The sequence below is a fragment of the Glycine max genome, chromosome 13 (assembly GCF_000004515.6).
Source record: "Glycine max cultivar Williams 82 chromosome 13, Glycine_max_v4.0, whole genome shotgun sequence".
NCBI lineage: Eukaryota > Viridiplantae > Streptophyta > Magnoliopsida > Fabales > Fabaceae > Glycine > Glycine max.
The window spans coordinates 40654301-40677528 of NC_038249.2; the positions used below are offsets into that span (position 1 = coordinate 40654301).

The 23228-nt window shown below is 31.0% G+C and overlaps 3 protein-coding genes across 3 annotated transcripts; all 3 read left to right on the top strand.

Annotated features, from left to right (window-relative positions):
• Positions 1-2041: 2041 nt before the first annotated feature.
• Positions 2042-2734, top strand: LOC121173349 (uncharacterized). The gene is made up of 2 exons (XM_041008475.1): positions 2042-2317; positions 2468-2734. Exons 1-2 carry the CDS (start codon positions 2162-2164, stop codon positions 2513-2515), a joined length of 204 nt encoding a protein of 67 aa, XP_040864409.1. The 5' UTR covers positions 2042-2161; the 3' UTR covers positions 2516-2734.
• A 6911-nt stretch (positions 2735-9645) lies between these two features.
• On the top strand, positions 9646-10402 carry LOC100803317 (dehydration-responsive element-binding protein 1F). The gene has a single exon (XM_003541928.3). The coding sequence runs from the start codon at positions 9671-9673 to the stop codon at positions 10400-10402; it is 732 nt and encodes a 243-aa protein (XP_003541976.3). The 5' UTR covers positions 9646-9670.
• Positions 10403-15996: 5594 nt separating this feature from the next.
• On the top strand, positions 15997-17407 carry LOC100306664 (stress-responsive A/B barrel domain-containing protein). The gene is made up of 2 exons (NM_001350053.1): positions 15997-16240; positions 16711-17407. Exons 1-2 carry the CDS (start codon positions 16122-16124, stop codon positions 16907-16909), a joined length of 318 nt encoding a protein of 105 aa, NP_001336982.1. The 5' UTR covers positions 15997-16121; the 3' UTR covers positions 16910-17407.
• Positions 17408-23228: the final 5821 nt, after the last annotated feature.

Here is a 23228-nt window from a genome sequence, read left to right on the forward strand (position 1 = left end):
TTGTGTAATTTCACAATATTTTAGTAGCATTCAGTATAATTCAGTCCAAATTAAAATTGATTTATGCAAAAGTTAAAATTAACTTTTGAAAAAACTAAATGAAAAATAGTTTTTATAAATTAACTATACTAAAAGAATTAACCTTTCCGATTCACACAATAGTTTTCTATTGACTAACCAACTAATTATTTCTTCACAAAAAAAAAAACAAATAATTATTCATATGTATTTGTCTTTCTTAAGTAACAAGTTATTGATTCGAATGGTGTTAAATTTGATCTTCTTAAATAATGTCTTGATATTATAATTAATTTTAATCTAATAATGTATTTTTTTACATACATAAATTTTAAATAAAAATCATACGTTCTATAAAAAATTATACATATAACAAATTAATTATTAAATCAAAATTAATTGTTATAAATTTATTATGTGAATTTAGATATACATTAAATATAAATTAAAATTTTTAGTGTTATATATAACGAAATTAATTATTTTATAACATAATTGACTTATTAGTTCAGTTGGATATACTAGAAGAAGTGCACATTTCAATTTTCAACAAGCTTGGCCATATTAGACTTAATAATTTGATAATTCGAGTATAAAATTACAAGGAAATGTTTTTTAAAGAAATCATAACATTGATTTGGTACTAAAAAAAAATTAAAGATTCAACTTTCTCCACTAATAATTAACAACTAAGATTTATTGATAAAAAAATGATATATTATTTTAGAAGTATTCATAGATCAATCAAATTTATTGATAAAAAACATAGATCAATCAAATTTTATGAAGATTGGAAAAACTCAATATGGAAAAGTGAAAAAAGAAATATGTAGTATTAAAAATATTTATTTAAAAGCATGTAAGCCAAGTCTAATTACATTAATAAAAAATTAAAATAAAAAAATGTATCCAAAACATTCAGTTTGGAAAATTCTAAAAAAAAAGAGTATTTTAATAAAGAAAATATTTTTTTGATTAAATAACCAATAAATAAGAAAAATAATTAAATCTAAAAACTAAAAAGTGTGATAGAATAAAAAAAATACTTAACTATATGTAAAAAATATTATACTCCAAAAATAATAATTTGAATTAATAATATAGGGCAAATTATTTAAAAAATAAAAAAGATTGTGTCAAAAAAATAGAAAGATAATGCACTCATTTTTTTATTATGAAATACCTAAAAAAGAATGTTAGAGAGTTGGGGGCATAGGAGTGAAATACCAGAAGATTCTAGGAACTATGCGAGATGAAATTGTGACACAAAGGACAAGGCGAGTAAAACTGAAACTTGTATATCGACAACTCTAGAATCATTTCCTCTGTAACACCTTACACCCTTCGTGCAAAGTAAGTATCTCCTCTTTACACTGCGTGAGCCTGACTTCTCCCAATTCCCTTTGCTTTGACTTTTCTGTTTCTTTATTTAATTTTTTCGATAATTTCATTTCATTTTGATTTTCAATGATTTTGTTATTTTGCCTATCTTATTTGTTGTTAATTTGCTCCTCGTGATAGTGTCTGTATTTCGATGGATCCAATGCTTTTATTTATTTTTAATTCAGTGTCAGAACATACGTGTTAGCTGGTTTATTTGATATAATTTAATGTCTTGAGACTGAGAAGTTACAAAGTAGTATAGTATTATGGTATTTGCATAGAGCAGAGCAGCCAGCTAAGAATTAGTTACTTGTACTCAATGACTGTCCTGTGTGAACTATAGTTGTCTGCAACTTGGGTGCTAGATGACACTTGATAGATAACTAGACGCAATACAAGTGTTAATTTTGTTCATGTCTAATATAACATTTTATATGTTATCTCGTTATAATTGAATGTTATTTATCCTAGATTTGTTACATTTGTATGTATTTTTATTTTTATTTTGCTTTGGAACAATACTAGTGAATTAAATGATATTTGTTGTTGGTCACCACGTACAATTACATAATGTTTCATCATTGTCATTTCTCCTCTTGTTTTCATTCTTGATTTAGCTTCAAGTTTGTTAAATTTGTGAATTGTGGATTTTTTATTTTATTTAAATCCTGTGGGTACAATGTTGTTTGTTTCTCTCATGACATCTTTTCCCCTTCTTTGTAATGGGGAAAAGCATTTATAAGATAATACATTATGCAAAATGTCAGAACCACCGTTTAGACCACGAGAGAAACTTATTCAGAAGCAAAAGTATTTCCATAATATCCATAAACACACATACTTGAAAGGGCCATATGACAAGATCACATCTGTTGCAATACCACTTGCATTGGCAGCATCTTCGTTGTATCTGACTGTAAGTAATTTGTTTGGTAATCACTTTTCAGAAATCTTGATATAATAATCTGTATTGACTTTGTCAGATTGAATATATGAATGAGTCTCCTCTTATATTTATGGTGCAATATTAATACATTTTTAACATTGATTTACGTCCTTTGTTCAGGGAAGAGGGATCTACAATATGTCACACGGAATAGGGAAGAAAGAATGACTTGCAAGGTGTTTTGTGGAACATCCTGAGATTGAGTTACCGCTGATTTTCTTTGCTTGCATATGTTTGGTGCCTTGATAAGTTTTTTAGTTTTGAAGACTTTTATCACCCACGGGTTCAAAAGTGGGAATGAATAGAATAGGGTTTTTTCTTTGTTTCATGGAACTATTGGTGATTTAATACTTGTGTGTAATGACTGGAAGTTCATGTTCATGTTTACGTGTTCCTTTACACGGCAAATTGCAACCCAGACAGACCCAATAGATAACTGCAAAGAAAAAACCCACAATAAGCAGAAAAATTATCGAAGTCTTATAAAAAGGATATTAAATCCTTACAGCTATTATTGATGTCTTAAAAATATATAATAAGGAAAATATTATAAAAAATGAGGGAAATAAATAGAAAATAATAAAGAGTACAAAAAGCAATACCCAGCATTACTTATCACTTAGTTTAAGATCACATCAATACATTATCATTCATATTCTATACTTCCATTATTACATCGCATATTTTTCATTAAATTCCAAAAAGCCTATTTTAGAATATAAATTTATATTTTAAAATAAATTTTTTAAATATAATGGGAGATGCAAGACGTAATAATGGAAATGCAGGATACAATAGCCCAATACATCAATTTAGGATTTCTCAAGTTGGTCCTTATCCAATCTCTGCACAGTGATACCCAAAGTTGAAGCAGAATACTATAGCAAGTTACCAACCGAATGACTTGGTTTCAACACTCGTTTTTTCTAGTTGATTAATTGTTCAGATTTACTACTTTTATGTTGTGTTTTTATGTCATCTTCTTTCACACCCGTATATATACTTAGACCCATTTTTACTTTTCAATTGCTCCATTTTGTGCACTTAATCCATTTTTTTTTTCTGAACTCAATTCATTATTCTTATCTTAGTTTTCTCTAGTCCAACGTAATATAATCTTATTTTTTAACCGATATAAGGAAAAACAAATTATTTAATTACCTCGATCTATTTGTTCTTAACATAATTTGTCTGATTATTTTATCCTCAACTGAAATAATTTGAAATTATATTAAATAGATGTTAGAGCATATTTTTCTAAGTAACATTTTAAAATAACATGTTAAACATGTAAGATATGTGATCGGAAAAAAACAAATACCAAAAGTATGGATATTGCGGAATTCAAAGAAAATATGGTAAATTGTTTTAAAATGGTACACTTTTCTTTTTATTTTAAATTTCAACATGTGTTTTGAAAGTATTTTTATCTCTTTTCTGTATTTTTTTTTGTATGATTAGTTGCTTATAATATTAGTTTTTTTACATCAATTTAAAATTAAAATAACATTTTCAAAATAATGAAATTTTTGTTTCAGCCAAAATAATAATATGATTTTAAAGATGTGCTTAATGTTGGATGTCAGAGTGTATGCTTGAATTAAAATTTATAAATTTAAACTTGAATGAACTTTATTTAATAAATTAACTAAATATACTTTTAAGCTCTTTTAACTTTAATCCATACTAAATGTATGAATTTTTTTTATGTGTATACTAAGTGTATGTTTACCGCTCCAACCTCTTTAAAATTACTTTCAACCCAAAAATAACAAGAGGCATGCTTTTACCAACATACTTTTAATTCAATGTAAGTTCTGCACCTAAAACCAGTTATCGAAACATAGCTTAAGCAATTTTCTCTCTCTGATTTAAAACTGAATTTCAAGATAAAATTCAACTTATAATCAGACCAACTCAAATTTAAATAATAATTTTTTCAAGTTTATTTCTTAAACACAACTTAGTTGTGTTTGGTATAGGGTGAAAAAAATTAAAATGAGAGAAATTTTTATATTTTTCACGTAACTTGCATCTTTTACTTTCTATTTTAATTTAAAAATTTATTTTTTTTATTTTTTTTCCTCTAAATCAAATACGTCCTTAGAGTGGTCTGACTCTAAACTAAAAATTAAATGTTAGAACCGTCAACCGTCTTGGTTCAGCGTATGTCGTCTTATTACGTAGAAGTAGTGCTTAAATTCAGTGAATGTGATTTGGGGCGGGGATGTTTAATTGTTTTGAATTCAAATATCTCTTACTCGTTTGGTTACAAAGTTAATTATTTTATTTGAAATTAATTTTTATAAAAAAGGGCTTTATTCAAAATAAAATTGTTCAAACATAAAATTAGATTGTTAATTGGGTGTTTTGGAGAAATTACAAATGGGTGCAGTGTCAAACAATTGTGGAGGTGGAGGAGAGTAGCAATAACCATCGTGGGTTCCGGTGAGAGGAGAAAAAGATAATAATAAAGAGTAATAAGGGCTTGCTATTAGTTTGTAACACACACCCGGGAATGTTGGGAAAACATATAAGATCATATATGATAGATTCTCACCAAAGTATCAAATATTAACCTGTTTTGATATAAGTCATAAGTTCTTTGAGAATTTTTCTATTTTAAATAAGTTATGTCACTTGATAACTGACATGACTTATAAGGATAATTTGAACTTTCATGTTCATGAATTAGATTTTCTTATCTTAAAGTACCATCTAGTTATACCAACAATTTTTATTTCTAAAATTTTTTAGGACCATTATTTATTTACTAAGAAAAAGAAAACAGTTTCTATTTCTCTTTTAAATTTTTGTATAAATAAATAAAAATTATATAACTGTACGTATGGGCCAAATACGTAACGGTGCCCACCACTTGCCTTGTCCACAGACCACACGCGACAACTAATCCCATTTCTCTTTTGAGATTATATCAAATTAATAGTAGAAATTGATTAAACTTTAAATTAAGGTCTTTATATTTATGTAATCATACTTTCTATTTAAATAAAGGTACATAAATAAATATTTATTCAGTAATAAATTATTTTAATTAAATATATACTTTAAAAAAAATATTTACTGCTATTATTTTAATAGAAGAATTTAATGATAAAATGTAAAAAACTATTTAAACTCTGTCTAATAACAATTCTTGTCAAACAAATAGTATTATGTATGTATCTCTGCCCAGTACCCCAATTGTACGTGGTCACATGGGCATGAGTCCCATCTGCTTGAATTTCGAGATTATGATTTTAATACCAACATTTCTGTAAAAGCATTGAAGTTATACTGTGGACGGAATTGATTATGGTATCGCAAGGGTATGTTTGGAAGAGGTTGAAATAGAATGAAAGAATTTTTTTTTTTAAATTAAGAAAGCAGTTGATTTTTTTTTAAAAAAATAATTTTTATTTTGTTTTCTCTCCAATTAAAATTTTAAAGTTTTCTTTTTCTCTCTTATGTTCCCCCCTCTTTCAAAAATAAAATAATTATATCGTGCTTTGCCCACGTGATACAACTGATTTGCTGTTATCCACGAGGTTAGCGAGATTAATATAGTTGATTATTTCTTAAAGGTATATTTTTTTTTTTATTTATTCCTTAATAATTATACTTAAGATGGCTTTTTTCAGAAATAATCAACTATATTAATCTCGTTAACCTCGTGCATAACAGCAATTACCTTTAAAAAAATACATTAAAATGTATTAATAATATTAAATATTAAATTTATTTTTTTAGTCATAATTTTCAAGATAATAATTAGTAAAATAATTTTAAAAATTCACGTTTACCAAGAATATTGAATGAACGAACAAAGTCAAAACTACACACACTCTAACACGTTGGAAGTTGAAACGCTTCCAAAAGTCAAAATCACACGTGGACTTTTGGTCAATTCCTCAAGTGGATACACCAATGGAAATTCAGTTTGCTTTGAAACTTGGAACCAAGGCTACCAACTGTCACAGTGTCACTAATTCTTCTAGACAAAAAAAAAGTGTCACCCGAATTCACCATTGTTGGGTGCGTACCGACCCCATATTGCATTTGACATTGGAAGAAAAAAAGTTTAATTATAAAATTTATCTTCTTATTTTATCTATTACATTAAATTAGTTTTTCATTTATTTTTTAATTTAATATTTAAATTATTTTATATTTTAAAATTTATTATCTTAGTTCTTATGTTTGAATTTACTGTTAATATTTTAAGAGAAATTAGAACCATAATCCTTCAAGAAAAATAAAATATTCTTTTACCATTAGACTCAAATACTAATTTAAATATTTACTGTCAAATATAATAACAATATAAGTTTTATACGAAAATAACTCAAAATTTAAATTTTAATAATTTTTAATTTATTATATTTTTATAATTTTATATTATCTTTTAAAATATAATATATATATATATATATGATTAAATTTTATTTTCACATAAATTAAAATATATATGTTGATATAAACTTTATTTTTATTTTATATATTATACTTTTATAATCTTATGTATTTTTATCACATTATTCAAAACTTATTTTATAAAGTAAATATATAATATAAATTTTGTCTTTAATATATATATATATATTTTTTACATAAATTATAACTTCATAAAATGACAGTATTTTAATTGATGTGAAAATAAAATTTAATCTTATATATATTTTAAGCTAAATTGTAAATTTGGTCCCTTATTTGTTTCAGATTTTGATTTTAGTTTCCTTATACTTTAATTCACTAAGTAAGTCTCTCATTTATGTCCTATTCCGTTATTTCAATCTCCTAGCTCATAATTTAACGTTGACTGTCACATGTCACATTTTGGTTGGATGATATTTTGATGCATCATTTTAATGTTGAAATCATTCCAAGGAACACCTCCTTCAACATGACAACACCCAATTGAGAAAGAACCCTGCTGTAACACACTTCTCAGTGTCTTTGCCATTGGCCTCACTGAACACCTCAAAGACTCTTCCACATTTTACCTTCCCAACAAAAACACTTCCTCCACGTGCTTATATTACTTCAATCTTAGGCTTCATGCCTTGTCAATTCCACCAAAGATGATTCCTTTAAGCTTCCCTAACCCAACACGATTTCTTTTCAATGCTTCTGTGTGTGCAGGCATTAAAACCACGAATGATTGGAGGCAAAGGGTGGGAATGGTTAACCTAGTAGACACATCTTGCAATGGAATTTTTTGATTTTAGAAGGGTAAGCTTAGGGACTTTCAACTTGTCTGGGGTAATTACCAATCAGGGTTGAGGTAATTATTACAGATGGTTAAAATGACGCACCAAAATACCATCGAATAAGAACGTGACATGTGACGGTCAACATTCGCACGTAATAGTCAACATCCAATTATGGGTTAGGGGACTGATATAATGGGATTAGACATAAATGAGAAACTCAATTGGTAAATTAAATTATAGGGGGATCAAAATCAAAATCTGAGATAAATAGAGAGACCAAATTTATAATTAAACCTATATTATATTTTAAAAGACAATATATAATATTATAAAAATATAATAAATTAAAAAAGAATAAAATTTGAATTTTGAACTATTTTTGCATAAAACTATACTAATATTATATTTTGCACTAAATATTCAAATGAACACTTGGATGTAGTGGTAAAAGATTGTGTTTCTTACTTCAAGCACCATTGTTCTAGTTCTTTCTTAAGTATTTTTTAAGAAAATATTACTCAAAGGGAATAAATTTTTCAATTAAGTCAAGAAAAAAAAAGTTTAAGTATAACTTTTTTTTTATCTTTATAACTTTTTTTTATTATTATAGTCATTCTAAATTTTGTTTGTTTTAATTTCCATAGTCGTTGTTCCTTTTTGTTAAAAAATATTACATGACAAACAAAATTATGACAACATTATATTATATTATCATAAAATTTCATGTCATTATTAATTTCATGAATTAAAATAATAAAAATCATATAATTTATAAGAATTAAAATTAAAAAAGTAACATATGACAAAAAGTTAAACATTTAAGTATCAATTTAAATATTAAAATTTATAAATATCATCATTTTTTTTGTCATATCATTATTTTTATAATGGAGACTAACAGTGATAATAGAAAGTAAAATAAAGATAATTTATGAAGAATAAAAAAAGTTACAAAGATAGAAAGTAAAGAAACACAAACTTACTAGGATGAAAATATACGTATAAGCCTTTGAGTAGTATTTATTTCCTTTTTCTTTAGTTTTAGATTAACGACAATAGTCCTAGTTTTAGCTCTCTGTCATCTACTACTACGTATTCTAAAATAAAAACTACTACAATTTAAAAAATTTAAATCTATTTATAATTAAAATACCACTTGATATTTAATTACTAAGTCATTATTGAATTGGTATACACAGGGTGCATGTGTTTGACAAAAGTCTCAATTAATTGTATTTGGAGTTCATTACGGCGTGGCAATTTAAACTCACGGCCGAGTCCTGATCAAATATTTGCCGTAGTTGAATTCGGCTTAAATTGTGAAAACAAACTTGGATGCAACATTTCTGGAAATGCATGCGATGCGACCTTGCTTGTCGAATCAAACCCCGTTGACTGCTCATCACTCCTTATGCTATGTAAAGTATATTCAATATTTTGGTTTACCTCAAATAGATAGAATAAGTTCTATTTGAGGTCAACCATTCCACCATCAATTTAATGTGACGTTTTCATATTATCACACGTTGTACTTATTTTTTCGGTTGTAGTCAGAAACATTCCCACGATGATCTTGACGGATACCCAAAATGCTTCCAACTTTGACATTTCTGTGTGTTAATTTTGTCCGGTTTCTTCCATCATTATCTCCATTCTCCACGCACCGTGCGATCGATGCAAACCTACGTAGGCTGCTTCTCGGATCTAAGTCTCTTAATAATCATGCATTCATATCCTCTCAAACACACTCGTCCAATTTTAGACTTAAAAATATTCAAGATCAGTGTCCAATTAATAAATAATTGTCTTTTCTATTAGTTTAATAATTTCTGATTTTTGTCACCAACCTTGGTGACTAAATGTGATTCCATAAATGTGTGACACGTGCTGTTCCTTCTCCGACTCTGTCGCTTTCTCCAAACCTCGTCGTATGATTGTAGTATAGTATATCAAATTTATATTTTTTTCTTTCTCCACCTTTTATATTTGGTTCAGAAAACTTGAACTTGAATTACTCTTTTACACACACACATATATATATATCACTCCCAACATGATAACATCCACACCTTGATTACACAATAGCAATTTTATTTTTGAAACTATACCCATGGATGTTACAATGAAGAAAGTAGAGAGTGAATCTCCTTATTATTGTTCCTCTTCATCACCATCATCCACTTCCTCTGAAAGCAAACTCTCATCAGCATCACCGTGCAACCCGAACTCTCCACCGGACCCTTCATCGTGGCATGCAGAAACTTCAAAGAAAGTAGTAGTGTTGATCCCTCACAAAAGGAAAGCGGGGAGAAAGAAGTTTCGAGAGACACGCCACCCGGTGTACAGAGGGGTTCGGCAGAGGAACGGTAACAAATGGGTGTGTGAAGTTCGTGAACCGAACAAGAAGTCGAGGATATGGCTCGGGACATATCCTTCGCCAGAAATGGCAGCTAGGGCACATGACGTGGCCGTCCTAGCACTTAAGGGCACCTCTGCTGTGTTCAATTTCCCTGATTCGGTTTCTCTTCTTCCGGTTGCAAACTCATCTTCTGCTGCTGATATAAGACTTGCTGCATCAAAAGTTTCATCGGTTTTTGGCCCTTCTTCTTCATCTAGTTCCCGCGTCGAGACTAAGCCTTGTTTGGTTGATGGTTTTGTTAAGACTGAGAATAACGTTGATGAGGTCAAAACAGTGTTTTTTGATGAAGAGGCGTTCTATAATATGCCTGTTTTCTTAGATAGTATGGCAGAGGCTCTTCTCATTACTCCACCTTCTATGAAGAGAGCATTTGATTGGGACGAGGTTGATTGTGAAACAGACCTCACTCTCTGGACAGATTAATACTATTAGACTATATGGTATTTCTGTCTTGTTATTCAACTTAGTTGTTTAATGGTATTATAACTTATAAGATGAGGATTTTTTGTTTGCATCACGGACACTGCTTGTGAAGTGGACAAGAAGAGAGAGAAAAAGAATAAAATACCTGTTGGCTGTTTTTAAAGACGTAAATGGAAGTACAATAAAACCTGATGTAAAACAATAAGACTCTGAATTTTGCCATTATAAAAGTGAAAAATTACGTAGTTTTGTTCCATATTTTATATCAATGACAATGACCATTAAGAGGAGAATTGTGGTATGAGATCATCACTTAGCGGCGACCCCGATCAATAAAAAAGCAACACATGTATAACTTAAAAGATGTAAATTGACGGGAAATTATTGAAGGTAATTAACAACATTTGCTTTATCAATTTAAATGAGAGAACAATTGAATCTTAATTTCTCACTTGGAGTCTATCTCATTAAGAATGTATGTGAGTTTGTTGTAAACTTTTTAGTATTTTGAATTTACTTCTTTCTAATAAAAATAAAATTTATATCAATGACCAATAGTTTAAAGAGTTTAATAGGGATGGAACTGATAACTGAATAGAAATTATATTTGGTATAGTTATTATTGTAAAATTAATAAACCTATTGTATATTTTGATTTGTCATTGATAAAACTCTGGGAATTAATGCACATATTATTTATTCTAATTTGAATGTACGTCTATATTTTGGTATATTGATCGATCTTAATAAGCTAAAACACGCTTGACGCTTCACTCGGTGAAGGTACCTATCGGGAATCGACTAACAAACGTTAACGTCAACTTGATTAATGCTTCAAGTTCTCTCATTTCTCGTTTCTTTTCTACAACCAGATCTTGAGAAAAAAAAATATTATATGGTATGAGATTATCATAATTTCAACTAATCTCCTTATGATATTAAGTTGAACGTTAGTAACTCTGGGTTGAAAATTGAAAAACTTGGTTATGTAATGTATTACATAAAAATTGACAGAGACCATAAACATGGCCATATTTGGTTTGTCAGTAGGGAGTCCTAAATTTAAATTGAAAAGTAAATTCATTTTGGTAACATGTTTAATTATTCTAAAAAAACTGTTTGCCCATGAAAATTTAATTTTACCTAAAAACTCAATTTTATTTTTACAACCACAATGCAAGTTCCAAATTCCCCTTATTAGATGATTGGATTCTTGAACCGGATACTGATCCATTGATTAGTAACACTGTTCTTTGACAATTTTTTATTGTTCACAAATTTATTGATTGACCTTGGCATTAACTGTGCGTAATCAGAAAAACATGTCAAAGCAATGCAAAGACGGAAAGCCATTGAAAGCAAATAGATAAGAATGAATAAGCATTTTGATCCATATCTTTTTAGTCATTTTACAAATTAGTTCCTATCATATTAAAATATAAAAAATAGTTCTTATATTTATATTTTACATTTTACATCCCTTATACAAATAAGTCTTTTCTGATAAAATCTAATATTTTACTGTTAATCTTAATCATATGTCTACGTGGAAATCTTTATCTATTTAAACAAATTTATGTGAAAGTTTTTGGACTGAATTAAAAAATTATGATAAGTTAAAGATAAAAATCCTTACGGCCTAGTCAACCCTCTTCTTCTATTCCAGCCTCTTGCACTTCATCCTCTCCTCCCATTCCCTCTCATTATATCACCAAGTACACTGTACATGTGTCCACTAGCTTGCTTGTTGTCACTTCCCAGTAACGCAAGTATTTTCAGCAACTTAATCTACAAAAGGAAAGTAGCAAATCTAAGCAAAAGGAACAAGTAACATGCAGAAACAAAATGGTCCTGACGTCCTGTTCGGATAAACTTGTCCATAAGCACTTATATCCAAACAGGAGAATTAATTAATGTTGAATTTAATAAAACCTGAATGAAGGGTGCAGGCATTTGGTGATAATCATAATTCTTGGGCAAATTTAATGCCTGAATGAAGTAATCATATTCTACTGAAGGCCATCACCTCACGTGGTTCCTGCTTCGTAACTTCCTCTCTCTGGATTCTCTCTTTGACTCCATTTCGCATACAAAGAGATAGACCAGACCCCTCTTTCTCTTCCTGTAATTTCGGACACTCCGCACGAAACCTTGCAGTAACAAAAAATGCGGAGTTTCACTTTCTTTGAACGAGTTTCTAGAGCTTTCCGCGATCATGGGTCCAACTTCAAAAGCTTGTACTCCTCTGCACCACCATAAGGTACCATCAACTTCTAACATGAAGGGTTGGGGTCGTATAAAATAGTTTTCCCTTCTGATCATTTTAATCAACATGAAAGAATTTTGAAGGATTGGGTCAAATTTATGGCCATAGCTGTCCCTCACTATCAATTTTATTGTCATACTCAATTTTACACAACCAAAAGAGAGAGAAAGGGAAATAATTTCTCAAAGCATCAAAACCTTTAAATTTTCCAAGGATACCATAGAATTTCTTCGCCGCCCAAGACAACGACGACTCCCTCCACTGCTTCTACGTCAAATCCGTCAAGGAAATGCCCTACTACATCTCCGTCCTCCAAATCAGCGCCGCCATTAGCTCTGCCGACGCCGAGGCACCCACCGCCACCCCCTCCAAGGCCGTTCCATCTTTCAAGGAAAACGTTGGCAGCGGCTTAACGGTTTTCTGCCCCACCGACAGCACCGTCAGCGGTTTCGTGCCAAAGTACAAGAACCTGACCAAAGCGCAGAAGGTTTCACTTTTGTTATACCACGCGACTCCTGTATACGAGTCACTGCAGATGCTCAAGTCCAGCAACCAAATCATGAACACTCTTACCACAGAGGGAGTGAACAAGTACGACTTGAGTGAAGGGAAAGAGGTGAACCTCATCACCAAAGTCAATACATCAGTCTAGATATTAAAATTGTCAAAAATATATCTCAATAATGACTTTATTTTTAAATTTAACTACAAGAATTATTTTATAACACACGATAAAAATTATTTTTTATATTTCAATAAAATAAATACAAAAATAGAAACCAAAATACCTATCCACTCAGATAGATAATATATGTGCAAGCAACGAGGTAGCTAGCCAGTTTGTTAATCTTGCATATTTTAGCACTGTACGTATTTTCTCTTTTAAAAACCGAGGTGACTAGTCAACTATTTGGGAAGAAAGATGAATCAATTAACTAGCAATGGCCTGTAATTGGTGGTGACGTGGTGTTTATCTTGCGTGGAATGGATTCTTGTGGTTGAAAAATTTACGTAGCAGAGTCGATTGGTAGGGTTGAAGTTGTATCTTCGTCAGCATATCTAAATATTTATTTTATTATTTGAAATTAACTTTTTAAAAAATCGAAGATTCAATTTTGGTGATTGCAATAATGAGTTTTCATTTTAAAATTAAAATTTTCGAAGAAAAAATGTGACTTTTTTTTTCAAAAAAAGCTACTTATTTATTTCATACTAACCAATAAATAAAATAAAATATCATTTATCTTTGAATTAAGTTACAAGTAAATACACTCTTTCTTTTAGAAGCAAATATTCAGTTTAGAGCAATTTAATGTTTTTAAGCAAATTATTCCTTGTTGAAAGTCATTCCTCTGGTTTTCAACTCGTTCACGCGTGTGGTGTCTCTCGTGTGCGCCTTTGCTCATGTCCGTGGCTCATTTGCCTCCGTGTATGTTGTAGAGTGCTTCATTTTCATATTTTTGTAATATTAGGGTAAGCGGATCGATTATCATAGGATTTGGTTAAATTAACAATCCAACTTAATCAAATTTAAACGGATTAGTTTGTGTTGATTTTTTTTAAAAAATAAAAGTTAATTCAAATCAATTTGTAAATAATTTGAATTTAGTTAACGGGTCAAAACATTTAATTTTGTCTATTCTTTTTTAAAACATAATCTTTTTATAAACTAAATTTTTATTAAATGAATTAGATATAACTATTTTTTATTAGATTTTTTTTAATGCTGTCACACCCCATTCTATTGACTCTTATCTATCTATCTATTCATAAGGGATGAAAAATTAAAAATACCATATTCAATATAAAAAATTTCAATAAACACAATGAGAATGAGTTTTAAACATTTTTCTATCCAAATCAATGAGACATTATGATGCTTATTTTTAGTAAATAGATTCGAAATATTTTTAGAAGTCAATCTGAAGTGACTTCAATCAATAAAATCTTTATTCCTTTAATCCTAAATAGATTTGAAATGTTTCTAGAAGTCACTCTGAACTGACCTCAATCAGTAAAACTCTTGTCCCTTTAATCTTGAAGGTTAAGGATGCATTAATGTTTACTCAATTTAGATCGATAAGTTTATGTAATTAATAATCAATAATATTTGATTTTTGTAAAATTTAAATATATATTATATTACATATAGTAATGATAATAATTTAATATAAATTAACGGGTCGAATTCAAATATAAAAACCCATAACCCAACTCAAAATTTAACGGATTTGATTAATTCAATTCGAATCTGACTCAAATATAAAAATTACTCAACTCAAACTATTTGAATTGATAGGTCACCTATACCCACTTCCCTATGCAATATGTTACGGTTGAGGTATTCTTAAATTGGATGGGTCTAACAACAATAGTTTTTATTTTGGTCCAGCAGTACAGTAAAATTTTGCTTTTGGTCCAGCAGTTGAGGTTTAGTAGGTTAGGACTTTCTATATAATTTGGGCCTAGACTTTGGATCAAGAGTATATACAGAGGGTTGCATGGTGCCTGAAGGCACACGGCCGAGTTAATTTTAACTTTGTAGTATGCAGTTTTCCAAATAAAATAAAATAAAATGAAAATATAAAAAAATAAGATAGAAAAGCAAAAAAAGGAAGAATGAAAAAAATTATAAACCAAAAATAATATAAAAATAAAACAGAAAAGAGCTTAGAATTGTTGGATTTGATTTTATTAAAGTTTGTTATATACCTTGTTGGTTAGTCTATTTTTTCTGATTGTTATATATTACCTTGCATACTGATATTGTGCTAGTTCAGCAGCAGCAGGCTTCTCCAATTTTTTTTGTCTCTTGCATACTGATATTTGTATTGTTTTGTCAATAATTGTTTATTTGTTAAGAAATGTCGTGTAAAACTTGTAAAATAAACTAGTAGTTTCTTAAAACAAGTTAACCTGAACACGCTGTAAAATTTCTTAACGATGAGTAATAGGCAATAGCATATGTCCATCCAAGCTCAATAATTTACGTAGGCGGTGCACATGGCAAGGATATGGAGAAAAGTCCAGCATATCTATCACTGCTTTTTCTGCACATATATAGCACAAAAGAAAAAGCTACTGAAGCAAGAAAAGTTGTTCCATATGTATAATCATAATGTTTCGTGATTCAAAATCAAAATGAGGCCAATTATCACTCAAACTTGTCTAGGGACTGTGACAACCAATGACCCCATTCATGTGCCACACGACAATAATTTTTACTATGGGATGGAAAGAAGTTGCACACTGGTGGGTCTAAGGTGAATGCTGTCTCCTACTACTTTTTGTTAATTGATTAATATAGCGCAGCAGCAATGAAAGGAGTGTCATGGGGTTCTGACAATTAACAGAAGACCAAGACCATATTAGGTTTGAAGCCAATATTTTGTGAATATATATATTAGGCTGCTACTAACAAGCTTTGGCTCACGGGTATGCTAGTTGCTAGCTATGGGGGAATTCAAGCACTTTGTAATTGTTAAGTTCAAGGAAGGTGTGGCAGTTGACGACCTCACTAAAGGGATGGAAAAGTTGGTCTCAGAGATTCATGCTGTCAAGTCCTTTGAATGGTATTTTTCTGTTTTCATACCTTGCAGTTTGTAAAAGAATATAAATATTATGGGGAGACTTTTTTTTTTTTTGAACTCGGTGTATTCTTAACTTAGAATCAGAAACTAATTTCACAAAGTACTAAGATTTATTTAGAGTCTAACTTCTAATAAATGTGTTCTTCCATAGACATGCAAACTCGAAAATCAAACCTTTGATTACTTGAATGATACAATTATCTGCTAACCATACTACATTAGGTTGATTCTTTAGGAGAATTTAATTTTAACAAACATAAGCACAAGTAGTTAAAGATGTTATAGCTTTTTAGTCTTTTTTCTGGTATCACATGGAATTTTAATTTATTGTATTTAGCTTTAATACGGATCTAACAACAAACTAACTAACATTGACCCATTAAAACAATTCAGATATTTTCATGTACTTTATGAATAGTGTCTTATCATATGCTTGTATTTGTGTTGAACAGGGGACAGGACATTGAAAGCCTAGATGTGTTGAGACAAGGATTCACTCATGCCTTCTTGATGACATTCAACAAGAAAGAAGACTTTGTTGCATTTCAGAGCCACCCAAATCATGTCGAGTTCTCGACAAAATTTTCGGCAGCTATTGAGAATATTGTGCTGCTGGATTTCCCGTCTACTCTTGTCAAGGCCCCAGCATGATCCTAAAGATATTCCACCAATAAAAATTCCTTCTTTAAATTTGTTTAGTGTATGCTTTTGCTTGTGTTTTCTGTCTGTAGTTTTGTTATGAGTGGTTACTACCACTTGTAATAATTCATGGTCATAACATTTTGAAATTTTGTAACGCTCATCAGTTTTGAAAGCCATTTTGAATGGTTGTTAATGGATGATAATGGCCAATAAAGAATTGTAACAGCCAATAATGAGTGGTAATGGCTGATAAATGCATTCTTGATGGTAGAATGCCTATATAAGCACATGAATTTGGTCCCTGAGCTCATCCCTTCGAATTCAGTCTTATACACCATCTAGAGAGTGGAAGAGAGAGAGCTTGGAAGAACCAAAACAAGAAACTCTTCATAGCAATGGCTGGAGGTATGATTTGATCTGTAATTTCCGCATTTTATTAATAACCTGTGTTTCTTTGTAGTTTGTAATATCACAGGTTAAAAGAGATTTGTTCTAACATTTGGTATCAGAGCAAGAATTGCCTCTGCCTTGTCCATTTTCGTTTTTCGGTATTTTCCGATTTGATTTTGTTTATGGTATGAAGGGCCTTGTTTCTTAAAAAAAAAATAAAAAAAAAATAAAATTAGATGAATGAAAAAACGAACGGGTCTGCGTATGGGTCGGGTTTGACCCGCTAAAGGTTGAAGATGATGAACAGTGTTTAAAAAAAAAAAAAAAAAAAAAAAAGACAAAAACTCCTACGTTTTGTGCTAGCTGGGTGTCGAACCCTTGACTCTGAGAACACTAATATATGTGCGGACCACTAAACTAGTAAGGCTTTTTTGATATGTTGTCGTTTTTAATACCTTATATACACATTGTGCTTTACAGTTTTTTGAATTTTGATTTAATTTATGCATGAATATATTCTAGAACATTTTATTCTATGCATATATATATGAAATCAAATGCATAATATTATATTTCAATTATAAAATTATATGAGAATCTTATTCATAATTATATTGTATCTTGATTTTGAAATGCAAAATACTATTTATTCTCATATAATAAATTTTTATGTCTAAGTGATCTTTATGATTTTGATTAATTATGGATTAGCCACAGCATCTATATTTGATTAAAATTATATATTAAGTTGGTTAAAGATCATATAAGGAATTAGACATAATATTGTAATTAATTATACTTATATAATGAATTTTATCTCACAAGAATTTTTATTATATCTGTATAATTAATTGGGATAAAATGACGTATTATTTTTCATGATTTACCCACAGGCATCATGATATATGTATAATTTGTCGATTTTATCATAAAGTAAAAATTTACGATAGAAATTAAATTATTTTCATATTGTACCCGTAAAGCATGAATATTAAGCAAATAATTTGATTATTCTATCATAAGGTTTAATTGTTTCTTATTGAATTAAAAATTTAGCCCACAGGCAATTTTTATGTCACAAGATTCAATTTTATGGTATGTTTACATTGGTAAAAGATACAATTAAGATTAGTATGCCTCAAATTTTGACATAAGCCTTTGAATTTTGCAGCTTCTCAAACTATTAATTTTTCTGATATTCAATGTGATGTTCCCGAACTCAAAGGAGATAACTATAAGATATGGAAGGAGAGAATTCTTTTACAATTGGGGTGGATGGACATAGATTATGCTATAAGGAAAGACGAACCACCTGCAATCACAAATGAAAGTAGCCCAGCTGACGTTGCGCTATATGAGCGGTGGGAACGATCCAACCGGCTCAGCGTGATGTTCATTAAGACTAAAATCTCGGCTGGGATACGTGGTTCTGTTGACCAGCATGAAAAGGTCCGAGACTTGCTTAAGGCCATTGATGACCAGTTCATCACTTCAGATAAGACTTTAGCAAACACCTTGATCATGAAGTTTTCTTCTCTTCGGCTCACCAGTGTGAAAGGTGTGCGTGAGTACATCATGAAAATGCGAGATATTTCAGCTCAACTTAAGAAACTAGAGGTTGATATGTCTGAGTCCTTCCTAGTGCATTTCATTTTGAACACCCTTCCGCATGAATATGGGCCATTTAAGATTTCCTACAACACACATAAAGATAAATGGTCTATCAATGAATTAATGACCATGTGTGTTCAGGAAGAAGAAAGGCTTGTAATGGAGATGGGTGAGAGTGCACTACTGACTACTGCTTATGGGAAGAACAAAGCAATTAAGTCTCAAGCTTATCAGAAGGGGAATGGTAAAATACCACCTCAAGCTGATATTAAGAAGGTGGCAAAGTGTTTCTTTTGCAAGAAGAAGGGACACATGAAAAAGAATTGCCCCGGATTCCAGAAATGGCTTGAGAAGAAAGGTAAATCAATCTCATTAGTATGTTATGAATCTAATATGGTTAGTGTTAATATTAACACCTGGTGGATTGATTCTGGATCTACTATTCATATTGCAAATTCTTTACAGGGTATGCAAAACCTAAGGAAACCAGTGGGAAGTGAGCAAAGCATTTTATCAGGCAATAAGCTAGGCTCACATGTGGAGGCCATTGGAACTTGCATTTTGACTTTAAGTAGTGGCTTTATTTTAAAATTAGAAAGGACTTTTTATGTACCAAGTTTTTCCCGAAACTTGATTTCTATTTCAAGGCTTGTACCGTTTGGATATTCCTTTAATTTCAAAGACACATCATTTGAGTTATTTTATAATTCTGAATGTGTTGGGAATGGTATATTGTCTGATGGTCTTTATCTTCTTGGTTTACAAAATAATGCCACTTATAGTTCTATGCATGTTCAAACTGGTATTAAAAGGTGTAATATTAATGAGAAATCCTCTATGTTATGGCACCGGAGATTAGGACATATCTCCATTGAGAGGATTAAAAGGTTAGTGAAAGATGGGGTACTCAATACTCTAGATTTTGCTGACTTTAAGACTTGTATGGACTGCATTAAGGGTAAGCAGACCAACATGTCTAAGAAAGGTGCTAATAGGAGTTCAAGCATATTAGAAATAATTCATACTGATATTTGTTGTCCAGATATGGATGCACATGGTCAGAAATATTTTATCACCTTTATAGATGATTATTCACGATATATGAATGTTTATTTGCTTCATAACAAATACGAAGCATTGGATGCCTTCAAAGTCTTTAAGGCTGAAGTTGAGAACCAATGTGGCAAGCAAATAAAAATAGTGAGATCAGATAGAGGTGGAGAATACTATGGCAGGTATACTGAGAATGGACAAGCACCTGGTCCCTTTGCAAAGTTCCTTCAAGAACATGGGATTGTTGCCCAATACACTATGCCTGGTTCTCCGAATCAGAATGGTGTGGCAGAAAGAAGGAACCGAACATTATTGGACATGGTGCGGAGTATGCTTAGCAACTCCAATCTTCCTAAATCCTTGTGGGCTGAAGCACTAAAGACGGCAGCGTATATATTAAATCGTGTTCCAACCAAGGCTGTCCCAAAGACACCTTTTGAGTTATTTAAAGGTTGGAAACCGAGTTTGAAACATATGCGCGTTTGGGGTTGTCCGTCTGAGGTGAGAATATATAACCCACAAGAGAAGAAACTTGACCCGAGGACCATTAGTGGGTATTTCATTGGATATGCCGAAAGGTCTAAAGGTTATAGGTTTTATTGTCCACATCATATTACTAGGATTGTGGAATCAAGAAATGCCAAATTTATTGAAAATGATTTGATCAGTGGGAGTGATCAATTGAGGGACTTAGGTTCTGAAATTGATTATATAGAATCTCAACCTTCCACGTCAAATGAAAGATTGGTTGTAATTCATACCCCTCAAGTTCAAAGGGATGATGAACAACACATGATTGGCATTCCACAAACTGTTGTTGATAATCTAGTAGATCAAGTTGATCATCAAATTCATGAAAATGATGAACAACCAGTTGAACAACATGATCCCCAAGAAAATGTTGATGCAACATTAAGGAGGTCTACTAGAGTAAGAAAATCAGCTATTCCTAGTGATTATATTGTATATTTGCAAGAATCTGACTATAATATTGGAGCTGAAAATGATCCTGAAACTTTTGATCAAGCCATGAGTTGTAAAGAGTCAAATTTATGGTATGATGCCATGAAGGATGAGATGAGTTCCATGCAGAGTAACAAAGTTTGGAACCTTGTAGAGTTGCCTAATGGGGCGAAGGCCATTGGATGTAAATGGGTCTTTAAAACCAAAAAGGATTCATTAGGCAACATTGAGAGATACAAGGCAAGACTTGTTGCTAAGGGATTTACTCAAAAGGAAGGAATAGATTACAAAGAGACTTTTTCTCCAGTATCTAAGAAAGATTCTCTTCGTATAATCTTGGCATTAGTTGCTCATTTTGACCTTGAGTTGCAACAAATGGATGTGAAAACAGCTTTTCTTAATGGTGATTTAGAGGAGGAGGTTTATATGAAACAACCTGAAGGTTTCTCCTCTAATAGTGGTGAGCATTTGGTTTGCAAGCTTAATAAATCTATATATGGTTTAAAACAAGCTTCTCGTCAGTGGTACCTTAAGTTTCATGGGATAATTTCTTCATTTGGTTTTGATGAAAACCCCATGGATCAATGCATATACCACAAGGTTAGTGGGAGTAAAATATGCTTTCTTGTTTTATATGTAGATGATATTTTACTTGCAGCCAATGATCGGGGTTTGCTACATGAGGTGAAACAATTTCTCTCTAAGAATTTTGACATGAAGGATATGGGTGATGCATCTTATGTCATCGGCATTAAGATTCATAGAGATAGATCTCGAGGTATTTTGGGTCTATCACAGGAAACCTATATTAACAAAATTCTAGAGAGATTTCGGATGAAAGATTGTTCACCAAGTGTTGCTCCCATTGTGAAGGGTGATAGGTTTAATTTGAACCAATGTCCAAAGAATGACTTTGAGAGGGAACAAATGAAAAACATTCCTTATGCTTCAGTTGTTGGAAGCCTCATGTATGCTCAAGTATGCACAAGGCCTGACATTGCTTTTGCAGTTGGAATGTTAGGAAGATATCAGAGTAATCCAGGTATTGACCACTGGAGAGCTGCTAAGAAAGTGTTGAGGTACCTTCAAGGGACCAAAGATTACATGCTTATGTATAGACAGACAGACAATCTAGATGCGATTGGTTATTCAGACTCAGACTTTGCTGGTTGTGTTGACTCTCGTAGATCAACATCTGGGTACATTTTCATGATGGCTGGTGGAGCTATTTCATGGAGGAGTGTTAAGCAGTCTTTGACTGCTACTTCTACCATGGAAGCTGAGTTTGTCTCTTGTTTTGAGGCTACATCACATGGTGTATGGCTTAAAAGTTTCATTTCTGGGCTGAAGATAATTGATACTATTTCAAGGCCTTTAAGAATTTTTTGCGATAACTCAGCTGCTGTCTTTATGGCTAAGAATAACAAAAGTGGAAGTCGAAGTAAGCACATCGACATTAAGTACTTAGCCATTAGAGAAAGAGTAAAAGACAAGAAAGTGGTCATTGAGCATATAAGCACTGAGTTGATGATCGCTGATCCTTTAACTAAAGGCATGCCACCGTTTAAATTTAAGGATCATGTAGAAAGAATGAGACTTGGTTCCAATTTATGATTGTATACATATATGTAAAAAATTGAAACTTTTATATTATGATATTTTCTCATATTTTGGTGCACATTGATTTATTTGAGAAAAATTATGTTTTGGACCAAGAATAAACATTGGGTTTATTCATGAAGTTTTATTACCACTTTAAGTATACTGCTTGGGAAATTGAGTATATTGTAATACATAGATGATATTACTCGTTATAAGAGGAACTATCACTATGATTCATATATTCATTTCTTAAGAAGATTGAGCATTAAGTCAAAATGTTTGGACCAAGTGGGAGAATGTAATAATTCATGGTCATAACATTTTGAAATTTTGTAACGCTCATCAGTTTTGAAAGCCATTTTGAATGGTTGTTAATGGATGATAATGGCCAATAAAGAATTGTAACAGCCAATAATGAGTGGTAATGGCTGATAAATGCATTCTTGATGGTAGAATGCCTATATAAGCACATGAATTTGGTCCCTGAGCTCATCCCTTCGAATTCAGTCTTATACACCATCTAGAGAGTGGAAGAGAGAGAGCTTGGAAGAACCAAAACAAGAAACTCTTCATAGCAATGGCTGGAGGTATGATTTGATCTGTAATTTCCGCATTTTATTAATAACCTGTGTTTCTTTGTAGTTTGTAATATCACAGGTTAAAAGAGATTTGTTCTAACACCACTCTCGTGCAATTTGAATTCTTAGTA

Coding starts and splice junctions, on each gene's coding strand:
- LOC100306664 (NM_001350053.1), top strand. CDS start 16,122: ATGGGGGAATTCAAGCACTTTGTAATTGTTAAGTTCAAGGAAGGTGTG. Junction 16,241..16,710: donor GCTGTCAAGTCCTTTGAATG/GTATTTTTCTGT, acceptor TGTGTTGAACAG/GGGACAGGACATTGAAAGCC.
- LOC100803317 (XM_003541928.3), top strand. CDS start 9,671: ATGGATGTTACAATGAAGAAAGTAGAGAGTGAATCTCCTTATTATTGT.
- LOC121173349 (XM_041008475.1), top strand. CDS start 2,162: ATGTCAGAACCACCGTTTAGACCACGAGAGAAACTTATTCAGAAGCAA. Junction 2,318..2,467: donor CATCTTCGTTGTATCTGACT/GTAAGTAATTTG, acceptor TCCTTTGTTCAG/GGAAGAGGGATCTACAATAT.